Genomic DNA, 23,050 nt, shown 5'->3' with positions numbered 1-23,050 from the left:
AGAGACGTTCTGAAGTTCATTCAGTGATGGGATAGGAACATACTTAGACTACAACTTCAATCCTTCCAGCTGTGATCTTCTAGAAGCACCATATATACCATATATACATTCACATACTGTGGTACGTGGTACGAAAAGCAAGGTACTGAGTATATAAAACCACATATCACACTAGACACACAGGAAATAATTACATGATTTCCTGCAGAGCTTCACAGCACAGGAAAGAGTCCATCAAAGTCCCGATAATGCTGCTTGTCAAGCATCCAGCCGTCAGCCTAAAAAACAACACAAACAGTGAGCGCTGGCAATACGCCATACTACTATAAGGCAGAGGAGAAGCTGAAGATCATAAGACATCCAGAAAACCTACTGTAGCATGGCAAAAGTGTGCAACCCTTCACCGGGTCATACCAGAACCTAGTGGTGGTTTGTTGAAAGGGTAGTGAAGTTCGTTTGTTTCTTTTTATGTGCCCTTAAAAGAAGTTTGTTTTAAAATATTCATGCAAAAAATGAGGAACTTTTAGCAAACTACAAAGGATAATTATTTGCTGTGCCAATGTATTGATTTTCAAATCATCTCTAGCATCCTCTGCTTTTTCTCTCCCATTCAATATAAGGACAATTCCTTGCTAGTGTCTGATAGTCATGACAGGCTATTGGTCAGGTCACCAGGTAGGCGTGGCTTTAGCTCTTCCCCCTGCATGCCCATGTGACTAGAAGGGGGAAGTGTTTCAGACTAACTGGGAGCAAACAGGCCTTGTGAAAATAATCCCATAGTGTAACCTCCCATTTTTAATGCATATAATTGTACATTTTCATAATTAACAAAGCACACAGTTTTGTACATAGCACAGCTGTCCTTCTTGCAATAAATATATTAAAAAAAAGGGTTGTATCCAGTAGATTCTTATTACCACATTTCATGTGGGATGTAAATACTTTATTTATAGGAACTTAGGATGAGACTCTGCAGAGCTTTAGTGTTGCAGTGCTGGCCACAAAGAGTTCATCTCTCTCAGCAGCAGAGGGAGGGAGTGGGCTGGGTCAGCTTTATGTTCACAGTGATGAAAGTCTGGCTTCTATGGTTATGACCATGTTAATGTAATAAGATGAATTCTGATCACCCTGGCTCTCTAGGCTGGGAAAGTATTAACCTTAATAATTACAGACTTAGATTTAGTATTATATTACAACATGATCAAAATTACTTTGATACCACAGACTAATTGAGCAAATCAATAGGAATACTTATATAGCTTCCTATTCATGCCGTTATTTAATGAGCTAATCATGTGGCTGCAGCACAGTGCATACAATCATGCAGAACCACGTACACAGCATCAGTTAATGTATGAGCACCTGCCCCATAGCACAAAGCCATGCACAAGTGGCTTCGTGCTATTGCGCAGGCATGGGCCACATTTGCGCCTGCGCAGTATGACCATGCAAGGTTACCAGGGAGGGTAATGTGGACACTAGAACATGTTCAACAAGCTCAGCACTTAAACTCCTATGTAAGCAAATAATGGTGCTTTAATAATTACTGCAAAAAAAAAAGCCATAGGCACACCTTAAAATAACGGATTGTTGTGCTTATTATCAAATGAGGTCTATATGTAACTTAATTTTAATCGAATTGAGTTGTAGAATAAATGTTGACACATACAGATTTGTCTCATGTCACATAAAAAATAAGCAGAGAAAAACTCAATCAATCAGTCAAAAAAATGTCATTTTCAAAATTATGATCAAACTTGGGAAAATTACCGGAAAACTACAAGAGTCTGAACCTTACAAACTACTCATATTTGAATAGCCTTGGATGTTTTCTTTTCATGATGGTGACATTTGTGGCCTTTTTCTGATGTACACTCTTTTGGCACTCTGCAAAAAGAGGATGGCCCTAAAAAACTTTGTACAAATAATTGGCCTATAGAAAGCCATCCGCCTATTTCTGGGATAATGGCCTGCTAAATGCCTAGCTAGATATCAAATGAAACATATGTGGTATCATTTTATCTGGGACAAGTAGCAAAATAGATTTTAGGGTTGAGGCCTAGGTCATGTAAATTTTCTTTAGTGACAAACTGATTCAAAAGCAATACAATTATTATTTTCATGCACTCTGTACCAAACTAAAACTCTTGGAAAAAAAGAGAATCCTCAAGCGACAACATTTAAAAGAGAATACATAAAAAAAGAGAAAATATAAACCAAGCTTTTTATATATGTATGTTAAGAAGAGGTATAAGGGCTGAGACACACCAGAAAAGCTCCCCAAACGCTAGAAGTTTCAAAAGCTCTTCCCAATGTAATGCTATGGGAGTTTTTTTACAAAACCTTATCGCTGCAGTGTGCATAGACACATAGGATAACATTAGCAGGAGGTTTCAAAAACTCAAAATGCTCAGAAAAACTCCTCTGGTGTGCACCAGGCCTCACTGTTATTTTTGCAAATAAGGGATTGTAATTACAGTAGGAGAAAACAAAAATAGAAAAACAACACACCTTTATTTCCAAATACAATATTGTCACCATACATTGTACTAGGAACATAATTTAAATGTTTTGATAACCAGGATAAATAGGCAAATAAAATGTGTGGGTTTTATATACAATAGTATTATTTGTTTTAAAACTATAATGGATGAAAATGGAGAATTGTGTTATTTTTCCCTTACTTTTCCCTCTAAAATGCATAGAAAATAAAGTAATTACTAAAAGGAAATATGACTCACAAAAAGCCTTAGTTCTCCTGAAAAAAACAAAACAAAACAATGTACAGATCATTAAGGTGTGATATATAATGATAAAGTTATTGGCCAATAAATGGGAGGAGCGCTTACATGTGAAAACACCCCTGTGGGCTGAAGTAGTTAATAGACTAAGCAGTTAGAAGGTGGCACAGTTGTGTCACAGTTGTTCTCGTGATGTGCCTCATGACATAGTTATAAATACCATGAATGAATGATTTCAGAGCTGTCACCTGCAAGTGGCATTATTACTCTAAATGCTGTGAATCTCTTAGTGGTAGGTTTTGGACCAGTCAGTCTCCTCATGGGGAGTCTGAAAGGTTTACCTTTATTCACTTAAAAGCATATCTTGGCCAGGATCTACACAAAGATGGCAGCCAGACTGCCTAATCGTGTCTGCTGTATTTAGGCATTTGGTTTGAGTCACTGCTGTCCAAGGAACAAACAAAGTGGACCCGGCACTCCAATGGAGACTCAGTGTGCTAGAGCTGACAAGGATTATGTTATCCACCAGAATCAAATGACAGCAAAAAAGGAAAAGTCAGCAGCACCGTTGAAAAGAGTAGCCCTTTATTGAATATTGACATGTAAAAATCACATGTGAGAAATAGGTTTGTGTCCAGATGTTTCAAAGTGACAACCTTATTTCTCAAGCACTTTCTCTCACATGTGATTTTTACATGTCCATTAAATAAAGATCTACTCTTGTCAGCGGTACTGCACTTTGCCTTTTTTACTGCTGTTCAGTGAATGATTTTGTAAATAAAGAAAAGTTGAGACTCCCTCATGAGAAGCTGGAGAAGTCCAAAACTGATCTGTAAGAGATCAGAATCATGAGAATAATACCACCTACAAATACTACTGGAAATAGTAATTTACAGTGCATTTTACTCTTGGAGAAATGTACATATTAAATGTACAGTATGTGTACCTATGTGTTTTACATTTACAGTTTTTCGTTATAATGCTGATTTAACTTCCACTTTAAGATTTGTTAATAATAAAATGTATTGCTTTATATTTACTGTGGTTTTAACAACTTAGATCTCAAAGTCACAGCATAAATGTTTATAACATTGTCATGATAAACTGCATATTTACTTTTTACTTCCTCCTCAGCGTACCAAGGGTCAGATATAAAACAATTCTGTACTCCTCCTAAGCACCAGATGTATAGAAAGACATTTTACAGTGAAGATAGATAACAGAATATAGATATGTTACGGTATAAAGTACAATACCTGAATCTCTTCAGTGGTTTTATATCAGCTATTACCCGGGTAAGTGCGTGAGCAAATTCAGCTCCATACTTTTTGCTTTTGAAACTAGGAAAAAATAAATAAAACATATCAGTCTGTATTTCTGAAGTTAGCTGTTCACACGACTAATAAAGCAAACCTGAAGTGCAATTAAAAAATTTTAAGTTAATACGTTGTGGCCAAAAGTACTTACGATACATGTTCTTACTGCTGCTCGTTGCCTTCAGAGTCCCTCCCATTCTCTGTTCTGCAAAGTCTTCTTTTCACAGAGTCCCTGAAGTTAATTGGGCAATTGACAAGCACATTTGAATTGGGCATGTGCAAGTTCTGATCCGCACATGCCCAGTTAGAGGAAGAGCTCATGCCCATCTCCTTTCCTTCGGGCATAAGCACTGCACTTTACTGTATATGCATGGATCAGGGCTAGCGCATGGATCAGGGCTTGCACATGTCCAGTTAATATGCACTTGTGCATGGCCACAAGTGCTTCTAGCTAACAGAATTCAACTGTGCATGCAGTTGAATATTAAAATTGGGCAGAATGTGGAATGGGAGGGACTTTCAAGAGAACGAGAAGAACTAAGAGCATCTGTTTTAAAAAACTTGGCCCACAATTTATTTTGTTTTAAAGCTTTATTTCATTTCATTGCTCCTGAACTAGGCTGAACGTCAAAACAGCTCAGTCTCCCAGGTAAAGAGGCTGCTAAACTAAACAGCTGGGGTTGGGGGTGGAGGCACAGTATAGGTGATAAGGCAGTTTGATTCACAATATTCCATCACAGGGTTGCTGTAAAATACTCCTCTTATAAGAGTGCAATAAGAAAGCATTAATGACTAAATCTCCATCTGACTCCTCCTAAAAATGCTAATTATCTGTATGTTACCCTTATCTTCTGATTACAACACTTTCTATTCACTTGGAACATCAGTGGATTTGACATTCCAAACTTGCATACTTGTTCCACGTAAGAGACCAAAAAGCTACTAGAATGACAGAATCAGCATTCCAGCCAGATGACTAGTGTTTTCACAAGGAGGTCAGCAATAGCCGCACCCATGGTTTTGTCATGGAAATATGTGCAGTCCCAAGACATAGACATAGACATAGAACTTGGCTCTGTTCCTTATTTTTTTCTCACTGTAAGGGTTAAGAATTCAGATATGCAAATGATACTTTCTATTGAGTTGGACCGAAGTATAGCTAAGGGTGCGTACACACACTGCTAGATGTGGTATGGCAGGTAAAGGGTGTATGACAGTGCATCCTGATTGGCTGACGAGCACCTGCTGACGACTCAAATGTAGCTGCATGCATGTATTGCTGTGTTCTATTGCTTGTGTGTGTCGGGTGCGTACACACATCCAATTTTGTTTGGGAAAATGAATGGTCAATTTTACCACTTCCATATAGTATGAGGGCTAACAGATTTTGTATACCTTAAACAGATTATGTATAAAAGCTTTCGTACTTTATTAAGGTGGTAAAATTGGCCAATTAAAATCAAACCAATAACAGGCTATACAATCCTTGCGAGGCAGAGAGCATAGGGAATACAGTACATAAAAAAGATAAATAGTTCCAGATTGGAGCTGTAAAACATTAAAGACTGTGTCATTCATTTTTATTGTTAAAAAGAAGACTGTCATGCAGCTAAGACAATAAAAACACTAAAGTTACATTTCTAGCTTTTTAACACCAAATAAGTCAGGGGGATCCTAGTCCTGTTCAGCAGTAGGACATAGGACAATATATTAAATTGTTAACCTTCTCAGTTTTAGTTCAGGTTTTGTAGACAAAGGGACATACACAACCCAAAACAGATGACGTTCAGTTACATGTCCTGGTATTATGTTCAAGTCAATCTTTAGTATAGAATGGAAATATAGCTAAAGACTCTACAATGCCTTTTTTGCTATGGAACATAATACTTCCAATTGTGAACAGAGAACACCAGTTACCAGGAAAATATCTAGGCACTTAAAGTGGATCCGAGGGGAACTTTTACACATTGCATAATTGTGTTCCTTTCCTATTGTTTATAGGGCATTCCTCAAGCCAAATACTTTTTTGTTTTTGTTTTAATACTCTAATTCCCTATAAACTAAAAAAGCCACGCACACAGGTTTTCAGAGAGCCTTGGCAGTAGCAAGGGCTCATGGGAGCTCAGTCTGGGCAGGGGGAGGTGTTACTAGCCATTGATTTCAGAGGCAGAGGGGAGGAGGGAGGAGGAGAGGGGATTAGGCTGATGGCTCAAGATACAGATAAGTCTGCTTCTGTGTAATGTTTACAACCATGGCTGCTGTCATTGTATCACAGGAATAAATAATCATATTCTATTAAAACTGGTTGCAGCTAGATTTGCTGTGTAAACCATCTAAACTTTAGATAAGATATATAGACAAGTTACTTGTTATAGTTTGTTTTTCATCTCGGATTCGCTTTAAGCAAACAGACAACACTGGGGGTGATGTACCCAGGCCCCATCTCTACCCTATATTTTTCCCTCATGTCAAATCAGATGTAGATATTGATCCAGAAAAATTGAAGTGACCTGTTGGATGTACGACGATAAAAAAGCTGGACCCCTGGTCACTTTTAGGAAGGCACAAACCATAGGAGCCCTAGTGATAAGAAGCAAATGCAAGGAACAGACTGACAGGGACTGGTTGTCCAAATCTCAGCCGACAGGTAACTACAAATGTGGATATAGCCGCTCCCACAAGATAGATATGCACCAGCTTTCAAGAGCATACACAATCTGTAGTATCTTGTAAGGTTGCAGGAAGACTGAGTGATACTTGTTTTCAAAAATTTACTTTATAGGGAAAACAATAAAAACAAAATGAAAGATACACAATTTCTCCAATTCCATCCCCTATAGCTTTAAAATAAACAATGCTACTACAGATAAAATCCACACATTTTATTTGCCCATTTATTCTGAACATGACAACAATTAAATTATGTTCCTAGTACGATGTGTGGCGACACTATATTATTTTGAAATAAAGGTGTAAAATAACAGTAACCTTTATGACATATATATTAAAAAAAAGTTAAGTCCGTAAGGCAACTATTTATGTAGTTCAAAAAAAAATAGGACTCATAACTATAGCAAAAAAATGTTATTGCATTTTAACTGTAATTTTACTTTTTGGCCATAAGACAGAGCTACAAACACTATCCTGGGTTACAAGGGAGTGTTTAATCTTGTTTTACTTTCATTATTATTAATGAACATGACTCCTGATTGGAGCTATGTTCATTCCCAGGCACTTCGATTGGCTTGAACACCTTTCCCTTCACCAATCCATTATGTGTACATTTTGCAGTGAATGAGTAACACAAACTGATTGACAGTATGTCCAGTTTGTGTTAGTGAGGTAGAATCTGAACATACTGGTACGTCCCAATTGCGGTAACAGGATAAAGGTGGTTGAAATTTCCACAGAGGTGGGGACAGAGAAAAACTTTTGCTGCAAGAGGAAGCTAAATTTATCTCTCAGAGCAAGGCCTGTGGCTGCTTAGGCATCGTCCAGGGTAATTAACTAAACTGCTTTCTAGATAAATATTGATTCAGAATATAGAACTTCTTTGATAAATCCTTTTTTTGCTAACTAATTTTTTACTATCTTTTTTGTTTTTTATTTAAATCACTTCTCTAAGGTCAGCAAATCATTGCTCGCTATTCTTGTGTTTTTGAAATGGTGTTTTTTGCTACGTATGTGCTTGTAATGTTCCTTGTTGAATCCACCTCGCTCTTATAGCATCTGGCTGCCAAGGTAACCACGTTTGGAAGATGGCATCTTGTGTCACAGCACTGGGACTGGCTCAAGTGAGCCAGGCTTATGATTGGACAAAAGTCCTGCGCTGGGATTGGTCAATGTGATCCTTGCACGTACCCGGAAGGAACGTTTCCACATATGCCGTGGTCGGTGGAGCTGGGTGGAAACTTGGAGGCAGGCAAAAATGGTGAGTAAATTTATGTATTCATGGTGGGCTCAGCTGTGCAGATGTAACCCTTTCTTAGCCTCTGAAGAAGTGAGGAGAACCATATGAAGCACCGGCCAGGCCGATCCTTCACCTCCAGTGTTGTCTTATGTTTCCCTAAGGACCCTTTTACACTTAATCAGTTGCTCTCAGTTAAAACTGAAAGAAAACTGATTTTCAAAGTAATGTCCATATTTTCCTATGGCTTAGTTCCCACTATACCCATTTTAACTGAAAGCTTTTCACAATGCACTGCTAAGGAAAAAACGCATGCCAACGCGTACCAACGCATACTAACGCACACTAACACATACCAACACATTAAGTGTAAAAGGGCCCCGAGAGCCTAAATAAAAATTTTCCTGGTAAAAGGCCAATCCTTCACCCCCAGTGTTGTCTGTTTCCCTAAGAGCCACAATACCTTCATAGTTTTGAGTTTATATAAGTTGAGATATTACCTTAAGCTTTCTATGTTGTCACATGTTCTCAGGACCTCTAAGCACTCTAGTTCCATAGGACATCCTGTAAAATCTAATGTAACCAAACATGATCCATAATTAACCACAAACATAATAGCTGTCATATCTACAGGGTTGATTCTAAAATTCTTCAGATCGTACTTCTGAGCCAAATGCTTCCCAATATAATCTGCTAGTTTCTGATCCTGAGTTTCGTAAATGCAGTGACATAATTCTATTATTTTGGGCCCAGTCAATTCGGTATCTGCCAGTTTCGCTAGAGATTGTTGAATGGTTCCTTGCTTCTTCTGTACCAAGCTTTTACTGTGCACAGACAAACCGTGCAGAAATGGCAGACAGTCCTTGGAGGATAGCCCGGAAAGGAATATATGGAAATTATCTATAAGTTCTTCTTTTGTCTTAAGTTTCAAATTCCACTTTGATTTCAGGTTAAGTCTTTTATTCAATGAGTCTGGTGTTATTTCCCCACATATCATTAGGAACAAAGCAGCAAAAAACTCCTGAGAGCTAAGGTGCACAAAGGAATAACCCCGATCCATGCTGCTTTCAAACCTCTTGACTTCAAAACCTACCAGCAGTCTGTAGTTCTGGGCAAATCCCTTTAATTTATCTGATATTTCTTGAGCATAAAAAATTGTTTTGTTTCGATCAAGCCCATCATGTGCTAAACGCGCCAGATCAAGAATTAAGAGTCTAATTGTCTCCAACTCCATTAACTGATCCATACAAGAACTCTGTCTTTTCTGAATGAAAATATTCAGAATTTCCACATAAAACTGTGTAATGGTCTGAGGAAGATGTGACTCCATTGAAGAAGAATTTAGAAGGTCCTCTAAACAAATACATACAATATGACATAAAGCAGGTACAAAACACATGTGCATTAACTTGTTATTGTCTCTCAAATGAAGCAAAGCTCTGTCCTTCAGTTCATTCATGCCAAAGAAACTGTCAATATATTGTTCAACTCTCTCTTTATTGAATCCCACAACTTCAGCAATCTGATTGATGGCATTGAGAGGAAGACTGTTCAGTAGTTTAGATCTGCACGTTATCATGATGGTGCAACCTTGTAGGATTGTCCCATAAAGGATAGAGTCAAACAACTTGGACATGGAGGTCATTTGGTCAACGTTAATTTCAAAATTTTGTGACGTGGCTGCAAATTGTCTATCAAATTCGTCCAACCCGTCAAATATGATAAGTACCTTTTCGGGGTGCTTGATCACAAAATTAAATACTTCTTCTGAATACAGATCTGGCATAAGAAACAAGCTGAATAGAAGTTCCTTTAGAGTTAAATATCTACTGATTAGGTTTAGCTGCCGAAATTCAAACAGAAAAGTTAGCGTATACTGATTGAACTTTCCCTGTGCCCACTGGTAACATATCCTTTGGGCCATCATTGTCTTACCAGTACCTGGCATACCAATCAGTAAAGTAACATGTGTTTCAGTAAAACTGGTTCTCCCAAAAAGTCTACTTATTATTTCTGTATCTGAAGCTTCCGTGCTTCCTGGGTTCTGTTCAAATCTGGGCCTTTGCTTATTCCTGGGCATCTTAATTTCCTTAATAAGAGGTTCAACAAACATTGGGTTGGAGTAACCTCTGGGGTCTCCAGTAGTCTTAAACCCATACTTCTCCAGGATTGAACTTCTTATCTGCTCTCTATATTTTGCTGCTGACTCTAAAAAGGGAAAAGAAAACTTCAATCAATAAGATTCAGATTTTCTAATAATTTAATTGGAATGAAACTCAAAATTTAAAAGAAAAGGAAAAAAAATGAGTAGGAAATGTGAAAAGACTGACGTTATATCACTGAAATGCATGTTTATGCTTCACTATAGGTAACTGATAAGATTGTTAGTTTCAGAATATATTATCAGGTTGTCTTTTGATAAACTAATTGCTGTGCAAACAAGGTAGAGAAAGTTCTCTGCTTAAAGATGTGTACACACCTAACAACTGATGTCTCTTGTTGGGAATCGTGACCTGATCCACTTGGGCGACTGTCAACTGTGTAGCTGACAATGTATTCTATTGAAATAAGGAGTGGGAGCGGTGGGATGAGAGATCAACATGTGCGTGACGTCATGCAGTGGGTGGGGGAGCAGCGTCTTCAAAGAAGTTGGCCCTTGCTTAGCCAAGTTGATTCATCGGTGGGATCGCTTACCACCAAGCAGCTGTCACTGGTCGGGGGCCTCTGTACATACACATGACTATTGGCTGAGGTGGTCGTTGTCAGCTGCCTCGGACAACTTTATTCAGGTATGTGAATGAGGCTTAAGGTGCCCATACACTGGCAGATGATCAGCAGAGTTGGCCATCAGATAGATCCCTCTCTGATCAAATCTTTGATCAGAGGGAGATCTATTGCTGCCAGTATTGTGAAAACAGATTTCCAATGCCTCTGCCTGCCAGGCCCCACACGTTTCCCACTTGTATTGTGCACCCCCCAGGTCCGAGGGGAGTGTTGAAGGCTCATCTGTCTACTGGCGTGCCTCCAATTGTGTCCTGCGTCTTTCTCCATGGCTGCCTGGGGCACCTGTCCCCTGTGGCCCCGTCACATGTACTGAATGACTATTAACTCTTCCAGTAGCTTCAAAACCATTTGTATTGTTTTGAATTTTTTTTGTGCTATGTTTTCTGCTTTAGACCTTAGATAAAGTTTTATCTCACTTTATGCACCTTTATAAAGATATTAATGTTGATTCTGAGTTGATTCCAACTTTATACAAATACATGCATTTTGAAAGGAGACATCAGGGTGCGGTGAATGACTCAACACTGGAGAGTTCCAGAGTGTTTTTTAGTGGAGGAAGTACAGTATATGATCCACAGGAGAAGGTAGTGGGCATTGTGTTACCTATAGAATTACGCTATATGTGTTTTCCTTTTTCCATGTATGAAAAATTGTATTGGTTACACGGAAAGGAAGAACAGCTCATCACTGAGTCCGCAGAATGACATTCTTATTGTGAAGTTGACTGTGTTTAGAGTGCTTACCCTCAGTCTAGGATCTGTCTTTCTGGGATTTGAAAACTAGAGCACAGTCGGTAGTTATTTATGTCTTATTGTTTATCAGTGCACTATGATGTTTTTTATGTTTAACCCTTTCGCTGCCAGCCGATTTGTCCTAAACGCAAACTGCCAAGCAGTTTTTAGACATTTTGCACTCATTAGGGTTGCTTAGGAATTTTTTTTGAACACTGATACAAAATTGTGTACTTTTTCTGGAGATATAACAACATTTTTGAGTGAAATATGTAAAAAAAAAGTGAAATACAAAATAAAATATTTTTTCTGTTGTGTTTTTTTCAAAGAAAAATTACATTTACAGATACAAATGCTACTGTCTGTAAAAGCCCTGATTCTGCTGAATCCAACGATACCAGATATGTATTGGTATGATGGTATCTCACTTTTCCTGTCCACAACACACCCCGATAATAAAACAGCATTTTTAAAACCAGCTTTGAGCTGCCGGTAACATACTTGACACATGCAGTTGAACAGATTTCCCAGCAAACTAACAGTAACCTATGTTAGCTTATAAGATAAAACAAAAGAGGGACGCCGAGAGCCCAATATGGAGTAGTATGTACTGGTAGTAGAGGTAGAGATGATAGAGTAAATACAATATACTCACAAGTCAGGGTTACCTCTCAGGCAACCACTATATAGGCAGGTGGGGAGATTAGACCTGACCCCACTCTGGATTATGAAGTTGCTCTCTGTAGATAGGAAAAATGGGGGGGGAAAAAACCTCCACCAATGTTATAGGTATAAAGAGGAGTCAAAAGAATAAAAATATGTAAAAAGTTTCAAAATAGAGGAGGCAGTGGTGGACTTACCTCCTCCAAGCAGACACAAGATAATATTGATGTAATATAAAAAAGCAGTTTATTTATATACTCCAAAAGATCATGCAATGCATTTTGCAGGATTGACCCCGCTTCTTTGAGCAATAAGGATGGAGCATATACAAACAGGTCTGTAATTCAGCCAAACGCTGCCCGTCTCAGAGGCGTTTGGCTGAATTACAGACCTGCTTGGATATGCTCCATCCTTATTGCCTGAAGAAGCGGAGTCAATCTGGCGAAACGCGTTGTATGATCTTTTATCTGCTTTATTGATATTACATCAATATTATCTTGTGTGTGCTTGGAGGAGGTAAGTCCACCAATGCCTCCTCTATTTTTAAACTTTTTATGCTTTTGGCGCCTCTATATACCTATCACAGTAACCCAGGACTCCTACGAGTGTGCTGAATGACAGACAATAGCAGGCAGCCAAAAGGAAGAGCCTCCCCATCCTGCGCTAATCATTCAATAGGCTCTGATAGCCTGAATGGTGGGTTTTAGTTTTATCAAATTATACATTTGCTGGAGAAAGGTACATGAAGATAGGCTTCCCTGTGTCCCTTTAGAGGTGCAGGGAAGGGACTCACATACACAGAGAATCAGGACTAGAGAAGGCAGCCCATCTAAAGGGATGTTCGGGATGTTTTTTTTCTTTTTGTTTTACACTGGTCAGGGCCGGCCCTAGACTTTTTGCCGCCTGAGGCAAATTTTAAAAAAAATTATTGCTGCCGCCGCCCCCCCCCCTCCAGCCGAGCTGGAGGGGTAGCGGGCAGGGCGGGGGTATTGGGCCTAGCGGCGGGGAGGGGGGTCGCCCCCCCCCCTCCCTCGCCTGGGTCCCCGTCCTCCGCTCCCCTCCAGCCTTAAATACATCCGAACTAGCGCAACTCGTAAGAGGCAGTGGGCGGGGAGGACTTACCTCTTCCTCGCTCGATCCAGCGTGCGCTCCACTGACGTCCCTTCCTGCAGCGCCGTCCATTTACAATACAGTGGGCGGCGTGCAGGAAGTGACGTCAGTGGAGCGCACGCTGGATCGAGCGAGGAAGAGGTGAGTCCTCCCCGCCCACTGCCTCTTACGAGTTGCGCTAGTTCGGATGTATCTAAGGCTGGAGGGGAGCGGAGGACGGGGACCCAGGCGAGGGAGGGGGGGGGGGGGTCCGACCCCCCTTCCTCGCCGCTAGGCCCAATACCCCCGTCCTGCCCGCTACCCCTCCAGCTGGGCGGCCAGCTCCCCGCACCCTCCGACGGGCGGATGCCGCCCCTAGAAATTTGCCGCCTGAGGCAAAAGTTTCACCCCGCCTCATGAGCGGGCCGGCCCTGACACTGGTACAGCTGCTGAATGCGAGGATTACAGCTCTGTGTCTCCCACTGTCTTTGGGGTCATGTGGCAGGACAACCAAGAGCCTTTGCTTGAAATCTGGGATCCAGAGGTCATTGCTCAGGAGCTTTACATGGATGGTTGCTGCAAACAGCAAGAAAAACAAACAAACCAGAAACTGACAGAAAATTGTACTAGGTATGTTCTTGGCAGTAGGAGCCCTTGCCTGCCACAATGTACTAGGTACGTTCTTGGCAGGCAAAGGGTTAAATAAAAATCTTATATTATATAAACATTCATCATATAATTTGACAGTAAAAGTAAGAATTGAGGCAACAACATTGGCATCAATTTCTCTATCTCTCTATAAGCTCATGTGACAAACAAGGAAATCAGCCAAAGCAAACATCACTAATACAAAAAGTAGAGTTACCGCAATGAAACAAAAATAAAAAGCAGGTTGTTAACCTTTCAGTAGCAAATTATATTTGTTGTTCTTTCTCCATCACATACTGTATATTTAACATAACAACTATTAAAAGTCAAAAACAGACTGTGAAAAGAGGAAACTAAGCACATTGGACCACAATGCAACAGTGCCAAAAAGTTGCACTGCATGTCACAAATTGCCATGCAAAGCATACAGTAAAGCTTACTTTACACTGAAAGGAAGCTTCAGGGTGACTATAAACCTTTTAATTCATTGTCTAGTAAATTTACAGCATGCTGTGCATTTCTCCGGCGGGAACCACCGCATTGCACCCGATGTGAACGTACCCTATAAATATAATTGCATCATGTTGGGATTGCGATTATATTGTCCATTACGCTGCAATAGACACAGTGTCAAAGGATCCGTCCATTAAGCTCCGTCTACACGGAGCGATGTTCCTTATCAATTGAGCCACTGATGCGGCTCGATTGATAAGATCCGTCAGGTCTGATTTTGCCGCTGCCGATTCCCTGCTCGTTCTCCACGAGGGGACAATGGCAGGGAATCGACTGGAAGATAAGCGGCGCGGGGAGGAGGGCGGATCGAATCCGACGCACGCGCGGGGGAGCAGGGATGCGGCGGGTACGCGCGGGGATGCAGAAGAGGCGATCCGGCGGCTAATCGAGCCGCCGGATCGCCTCGTGTAGACGGGGCTTTAGGGTGGCAGTGCTGCTGATATCCAATTAACAACAACTAAACCCTATAGAGGTGTATATGCCTTTGATTAGAGTTGTCCATTTGTACAGACCCATGGCATAGTACTTTTTCTATAGATGTGGGAGGAGGGGGAAAGGCCCGGCACATGATGATCTGGTACCCTGGATCTTTCAACAACATATTGGAGTAGCTGTACACACACAAGATACCAGACCTAAGTCACCCAGCCTACCAAGTCTAGTCTAGATAGTGACCTGGGTAGGATTCGAACTGGAGACCCAGCTATCCGCTATGCCACCCTACTGCCCAACATTACATACACAGGTAAACCATATCTTATTTTTACATAAATACATTTTTCCCAGACTTCCTCTTCAATTCATCCATCACCCATGACTTTTTATGTTTCGAGAATAAGCATTTAAAGGAAAACAAAGAATTAACTAAACTTAAATATCTATGATTACCTTGTATCCTTTGTTCTATTTCATCTTCACTTTGGAATGCACTTTCCCTCCTTTGCTGATGTGAATCTAAAGTAAAAGCAAAACACTCTATCTTATTCACAAAATTATTTCTGAAATAAGAGAAAGATGACAGAATGTGTTAAAGTGTACCGGAGGCGGTGCGGTGGGGGGCAGATGGGATACAGGGCATGTACCCTGCTGCAGGACATTCCTCTGTGCCCCCCCATCCTGCTCTCTCTCCTCCCCCACCGCCGTACATCACAACCCCGCTCCCCCCCACCCCGAAATTGGTGACATGCAATTGTCGCCAATCTCGGGGGTGAGGGAGGAGAGGTATTCCCTGCTCAAACGTCCACGGGGGGCGTTCTTGCAGGCCTTCCCCAGATGCCATTGGGCAGCTCTGTGTCTCCCTGGCCACTCCCCCGCCTCCCTGCATGCTGCTCTGTGTGTCTCACACACAGTGCAGCTCTTCCAGTGTCGTGAGTCACAAAATTGAAACTAAGAGGATGCAGGCCACAGGAGCAGTGGAGAGTGGCAGGGATCGCGGCTACCTGATCTGCCCTGGATCAGGTAGCATTATTTTAAATTAGATCCCCACCTCGGGTTCCCTTTAAGATGAACCTTGATGAAATTAGCTTTTCCTGGGAAGACAGCAGAGCCAAGACCAATGGCATCCTCATTCCCAAACCATTCTCACATCCACATGCTTTTCATAGGCAGTCAGAGGTCTGGGACTCGTGTGCTGAACCATTGGAATAACCCTCTGAGCTGTCTCATGATAGCAACCATATAAAGTAAATTTGGCTGATATTCTATACTTTAACTCACCTCCGTTACGCACTGGGAAGTCCTAAAATCAGGCAATGATATCACCTGATCCATTAGCACACAGTAGGTGCTACCGCAATAAAGGTAATAGCTACTGTATCTAAGTTATTGTAGCTTTTCTGTCAGCTTAAATTAGTCTGCCCATTCTACTCTGACCTCGTTCGTAAATAAGGACCATTTTCAACTAAGAATTAGAAAGAAATCCGAATTTACGATCAGAGTTCGGAAAATGGAAGTCAAAAAATTGAATTCCGTGGAAATCTGATTTACCGCAACTCAGTAATTTTAGCTCAATCACAGAACTTGGAAGCATTGGACCAATCAGAGAATGCAGAATGTTCTTTTACAAAATTTTCACTGTAGGCCAATCACAAGATGTTTTCAGTTTTTTCCGATTTTCATTTTTCCAATTGTTTTTTTATTTTTTTGCATTCTCTGATGCAAAAAATTACTAATAAAACACTCCTCAAAAATTGGCCAAAATCAGAAAATTGAAAATAGAAATTTCCGGGAATACAGAAATTTCCGACCATCCCTACTAAGAATTGCGATAGTAATTCCTAGCCCACCAAACACATGCGATCATGGCATCATCTGGCAGGTGTCACGCCACAACTGCTGTAAACATGAGCAGAAATGCGCTAAAAATGCAGTACGACCAATGTTAACTATCGCAAAAAATTACTTGGAATCACATTACACTAAAGAAAACATTTCCTCACGTTTTCCATCAGTTTTGCCTGAACTAGCCTTTTGCAGTCTGCAAGAATCAGATCTCAAAACACTGATAGTGGAGAAAAAGCCCTTAAGCATTACAGTCGCAAAACTTCAGCTTGCCGGATGTTTTTAGTTTTTGCACCATTGTGAGTAAACTGTAGAGACTGCTGTGTGCAACAATCCCAAAAGCTCAGAAGGCACAACACTACTAGAATCAGCCCATCCGCCACCAACAATTACACCCCAGACACAAACCTTGAAGTCCCATTTTGTCTCTACATCAGCGTTTGTAGTGAACATCACCTGAATCGTCTCACCTGTAATTGCCTGATTTTACATTAAGCTAGTGAAAGCTGGGAGCGTAAGCATGGTGGTTGGTGCAATTAGGGCTAGGCACAGGGTGGTAAAGGGTACAAAATGGAAGGAACATGTTAAATGAATAAAGAACTTACCAGTTCCGAGGAGGTCAGTAACCCACACTTCCAATGCTAAAGGAAGCTGATATTCTGCATAGACACATTGCAGAAGCTGCCTCCAAGCAGGAGTATGGGAGCTACTGAGCTCTTGGATAAGAGCAAACACCTTTCCACGGTCGTCCGTCATCTGCAGAATGTGAGTGAGATCTACATCAGGAAGAAGTCCCTGGACTTTCCCAACCAACCAATCAACACTCTGGCTGAGCAAGTCAGCCAGCTGGAGTAGCTCTGCTTCTGCCTCTCCATCTTCCATCGTGAAACTGGAAGACAAAACATTTGTATTCAGTCACACTGTGTTACTGTTATTCCTCCAGGGAATGAAAACTTTTTAAAAAATGAAAATGACCACCTTGAATCGAGTATAGCTGAAGAACAGATAGAAGAATAGCTAGCCCAGTCCAAATCTTTATACAAAACATAGCAAAGAGCTGTGAATATTCAGATACTCTCACATACTGGGCTTGATTCACTAAAGCGTGATAACTGCTATCACAGCAGTTATCACACGATCTGCCGCGCGCATCGCTAAAACATTACTCCGCGTGATAAACGAAGGTTTGCAAGCCATCACTTGCTTGTTTCATATGTGCGATCGCGCGCAAACCTTCGTTTATCATGCGGAGTAATTCTTTACGTGTGCAAAACGCCACGCTCGACAGATCGCGTGATAACTGCTGTGATAGCAGTTATCACGCTATAGTGAATCAAGCCCTCTGTGTGTATGTGTTGGTTGGAGAGATTTCAGTTCTAATAAACTGGGATCTGCATATCTCAGGATAACCCATATTGGTCCTCTACGGTGCATAATCCTAATAGTAACAATCCCCTTCTACTCCCTGAATGCATACCCCTGGCCTAAACATTCATGTATGCCTAATACCCTACCCTACACCTGTGAAGCCATGCCATGTGAAGGTTCCCTCAAATCATGATACCACTGCACTGAGACACCTCTTCCCTGCTACTACCCAGACCTCTTTTCCCAGACATAGCACCAGTCACAACGAGGCTGGGGGGTTTAGCACTGTATAAAAAACAAGCAGCACTGGTGCTAAACAGAACAGGCCCTAAATGAACCTCTCGTTTGCAGGCTACACATGACTTCAGGCTCACAGGATGGTGCAGCGGTGCATTTGGTCAGTTCAAATGCCCCATATTTTTTTAAGGCCAGTGTCAAAGTTGCACTGGTGTCTTTCTTTTTCCTGGATAAATCGAGGGATTCTTTGTTTTGCAAAGGTCAGATGAAGAGTTAATACCAACCCGAAACGGACTAGTGCCGCTGCCTGAAATTATTACGCAAACAAAGTATACATCTCTTGTTTGTAAGTGTCATGCTAGGTACACACTGTGAGATTTTCTGGCAGATTATTTCCAACATGTCTGATCTGATTTCCGATCGTTTTGAGAGCATTTTCCGATCTTCAATAGGAAATCAATCGGAAAATTCTCTGAAATCGATCGGAAATCAGATTGGACATGTTTGAAATGATCGATCTGCCAGTAAATATGCCAGAAAATCTCATAGTGTGTACCTAGCATTAAATTGTGTGATTCCACTCTTTGGAAGGACTGATTTCTTATCTGTGAAGCCTTGAATAGGAACATTTCCTACCAGAATAATTTTTTGCATTTTTTTTAATAAAAATAAAGTTGGATACTAATATTTTTTATCATAGTTTCTTATGATATCTATCCTCCTATTTTTACATACACACCTAAACTAACCTCCCACTCCATCTACTGGTAGCCTCATTCTATATCAATAAACTCTAAACTACCGTAACTCCGAAGACTAGCCTAACCTATCCTGATCTAACGTCTGACACTAACTTCACTAACTGCTAACTTTCCATAACCTTCCTAACTCGATAAAACAGCGGTGCTCGTCTATCAGCATGGGAGAATGCCAATCATGGCTTTGTACCTAGATGAACAACTATATAAATCACTGCTTCTTCTCACTACTGACATGCTGAAGGCCTACCCAGCACAAAAAAAGTCAACACTTTTAAATTTTGAAATTCAGCAAAATCCGTGTCAATGTTTTGACCCCACCTGCTCTCTGCACAGCTAACTATCATCCACTGTGATCACTATAAAGCAAGGTGTACACTGTAAGTCCACTGGTAGATCAGGTAAGCCGATTATTATTATTATTGATTTATAAAGCGCCAACATATTCCATGGCGCTGTACAAAGTAACAAACGAACATGGAGGACATAAGAATACAGACAATGGTGTACACCAATCTATAAGATACATAATTAGAGACAAAATACAAAAACAATGCAAAACACAGAATTGGTAACGACAGTGATAAAAGTAGCATGATGAATAATGATTTCCAAGACACAATAGGTGGAGAGAGCCCTGCCCTTGGGAGCTTACAATCTAAAGAATTATCATCTAATACCGATGGTTTACTTGTTCTACCACCTTGCACCAGTAGATATCAGGCAAGATATTAGCAGGAATGTTAGTTATCAGTTGCACTACCAATTCCACTACTACCCAATGCAGTATAAAACAATGAAACCGGCTCTTATGTGCCACTCCTGCCCATGGACCCCCTATGTTCCTGTCAGAATTGCTTGTGCAAAATACAAGCATTCCCAATATTATTTTTGGTAAATCAGGAAATAAATTAGTTAATTAGTTATAATTATTAGTGTAAACATTTATGAAATACATAGTTCAGAACATGTATTATATAAAATGTATCATAGGTGGACTTAAAAATAGTGATGGCCTGCGATTCGCGATGAAGGACAGTTTACAGCGAAAGACATTTGTCCACTGTTCGTATTTACCAGAAAGGTTCTTTACACAAATTTTCACAGCAGCCCATACATGCTAGAATCACAGATTTGCTTGGTATGCAAGGAGAACAGTGGGAGCAAGGGGGAAAATAATCTTTCAAAAAAGACCGTGTAGTTTTTTGAGAAAATTGATTTTAAAGTGTCGATGGGAAAACCACATTTGATAAAAAAAAAAAAACATTTTTCCTATCGTAACTTTAAAATTGATTTTCTCAAACAATACAAGGTATTTTTGAAAGATTTTTGTTCCTCTTGTTCCCACTGTTCTCCTTAACATACCTAGAACATTTGGTGATTTTAGCATGTATGGGGGCATTGCTATCAACCGCTAAACGTTTGTCTGCAATTAAAGTCAATGGGGTACGCTGCGAGTGTGCGGTTCACAAACTTTTGCGGAAATATTCACAAATAGTCCACAAATGTTCGTTCCCGATGTATATCCATCGCTGATTAAAAAGAAAGATGTGTTTTCTAAAATAGTTGCTGAATGGGGGGAGGGGGGAGGTGGAGCATAATGATATGACATAACAGCGTAATCACATAAAAACCTATCAAACAAGAAAGATTTAGGCCCCTTTTACACTTAATCAGTTGCTCTCAGTTATAACTGGAAGAAAACTAATTTTCAAAGTAATACCCATGTTTTCCTATGGCACCTTTCACACTGTTTTAGCTGAACTCTTCCCACTGCACTGCTATGGAAAGAATGCGTACCAACGCACACTAACGCATACCAACTGATTAAGTGTAAATGGGGCCTTAACAAAATATTTTAACAGTATGCGTGTGTTAATATTTAGCAAATGGCAGTATGAATAGAATTAGGATACCAGGAGATATTTACATTACAGGACAAATCTATTGCAAGTAAGATTCCAACTAGCATGGATTGGTATGTTGTGCCAGGAATAACAATGTTTTTAAAAGATATTTGGATGGCCTCTATGAGAATATTTGTTTTCCCACTTCCAGTACATCATTAAGAAGGGAGATTCAATTAGTTACTGATGGGGGGGGGGGGGGGGGGGGGCGGTCTCTTCCTACTAAAGTCGAAATAATATTTTGTTAGCCTGGAAAATGGCTCAAGAGATGGAAGTTTTGATGTATAGGTTATTAGTTAAAGTGGAATGAAACTGCAAATTTAAAACTCTTGTACCTATTACTAGGTGTACAAACCAAGGCCTCTTTTCCATGGTTGTCTGACCCGCTCATTTGTTGAGCACCTGCTGTCCCCATTACATGCAGCCAAGTGGAAGCATTTGGAAAAAAAACTGCATGTGTACGTATGATAAAAAGTCTCGTGGCATCTAAGCACGGCAACCAAGCTCAGTTGCAACTCCATTGGTGGGCACCTGTCTATCGCCTGTGCCAAGGGCTAGCAAGTGCCTGGCCAGTGAATGGGAGCAACAAACAGGTGGTGAATTCACCACCCTGAGCTGCTCATGGCAAAGAGGCCTAACAAGGAAAGTTGTAGTGAACAAGAACGACTAGGAATTTGTAAGGAACTTAACGGAACTTAAAAACCCATCTACTGTAAAGCTATACTAAATATACATATCAAAAAAACAAACAAAAGGTATTTTTGCTGTTTTTTCAGCTTTAAAGGGAACCTTAACTAAGATGGATATGGGTTTTTCCTTTTGAGATAAAACCAGTTGCCTGACTCTCCTGCTGATCTGGTGTCTCTAATACTTTTAGCCACAGCCCCTGAACAAGCATGCAGATCAGGTGCTCTAACTGAAGCCAGACTGGATTAGCTGCATGCTTGTTTCAGGTGTTATTCAGCCACTACTGCAGCTAGAGATCAGCAGGGCTGCCAGGCAACTGGTATTGTTTAAAAGGAAACATCCATATCCCTCTCAGTTAAGGTTCCCTTTAAGTGAGCAAAACTGAATTTTATAAAGAAAAATGGACATGTACTGATGTCAACAACAGATAAACAGTACATTCTACAGTATATTATTAAATGTTTAGTTGTACTGTAGATCCAGAGTCAGTCATATTAATTATATGGTAGCAGGGGTATAACTGTCAGCAGGGTTTCACATACATTAAGAGTCTGGTCACTATGTTGCTGGGTATTTATTTATCACTTTGTAGACATTCAAATATCAACCATCATACAGCAATGCTTTTCATTATGATTATACATGCACATAGAGTCTGAGAACTTCATTGTTTTCTTCAGGCCAAAAGGTATTGTTTGCTAGTCACCACACCACAATGACTTTAGTATTTGCTCACTGCCTTCCAGGAACTGCTCTGAATTATAACTGTAGTGTAAGTGTGTGTGTGGAGGGGGGGGGGGGGAGGGGCTACAATATCAACCGCCAAAAACAGTGTATGGGACAAAATTTATTGCAGGATTTGTATCAGCTGCCTGTAACAAATAAATTATTTTCTTTAAAGGTTATTATGCTGTTTCTATCTTATAGAGCACAGAGCAAGTTCTGAGTTCAGGCCTGCTTTAACTGAAAGCTTGTTCACAATGCACTGCTATGGAGATGACAAAAAAGTATACCATGCATTAAGTGTAAAAGGGCCCTTAGGATAATACATTTAAAGCGGTCTAACACCCAGCATTTCAACCTTGCTTTAAAAGATTGCTTACAGCTTAGAAACTATTATGCCAGATTTTTTTAAAGCAGAAATTCACTGAATGGGTTAAACATGACATTTTAGTGTTGCATTTAGCTAGAAATCAGCCTCCATGCAGAGGTTTAGATACAAATGTATCTTTGTTTGGAATGCAAATAGACCTCTGAAAAGCCTGTCTGGGAAGCCCTCTGTGCTCTCACAGAGAGGTGTTTGTTTATTTACATTGTAAATAGATACATTTGTATCTAAACCTCAGCACGATTCAGATTTCTAGCTAAATGCAACACTAAAATGTCATGTTTAACTATTTGACATTCCTGGACGTGAAACT

General features: G+C 40.4%; 1 protein-coding gene across 3 annotated transcripts in view; it reads right to left on the bottom strand.

Moving 5' to 3' along the window:
• The window catches only part of NLRC5 (NLR family CARD domain containing 5), a 336,749-nt gene that overhangs the window by 217,839 nt on the left and 95,860 nt on the right, over nucleotides 1-23,050 (bottom strand). For all 3 annotated transcript variants that reach the window (XM_068259606.1, XM_068259607.1, XM_068259605.1), the window contains 5 exons: nucleotides 17,278-17,561; nucleotides 15,281-15,346; nucleotides 8,465-10,172; nucleotides 3,998-4,081; nucleotides 195-278 (listed from right to left, as the gene is read on the bottom strand). In XM_068259606.1, the coding sequence (XP_068115707.1) occupies nucleotides 195-278; nucleotides 3,998-4,081; nucleotides 8,465-10,172; nucleotides 15,281-15,346; nucleotides 17,278-17,554 (2,219 nt within the window). In that variant the 5' untranslated portion in view covers nucleotides 17,555-17,561. The remainder of the gene's footprint in view (nucleotides 1-194; nucleotides 279-3,997; nucleotides 4,082-8,464; nucleotides 10,173-15,280; nucleotides 15,347-17,277; nucleotides 17,562-23,050) is intronic.

Source organism: Hyperolius riggenbachi, chromosome 11 (genome assembly GCF_040937935.1).
Source record: "Hyperolius riggenbachi isolate aHypRig1 chromosome 11, aHypRig1.pri, whole genome shotgun sequence".
NCBI classification, from domain to species: domain Eukaryota; kingdom Metazoa; phylum Chordata; class Amphibia; order Anura; family Hyperoliidae; genus Hyperolius; species Hyperolius riggenbachi.
The sequence above is the reverse complement of the archived record's forward strand: the minus strand, read 5'-3'. Positions and strand labels throughout refer to the sequence as shown.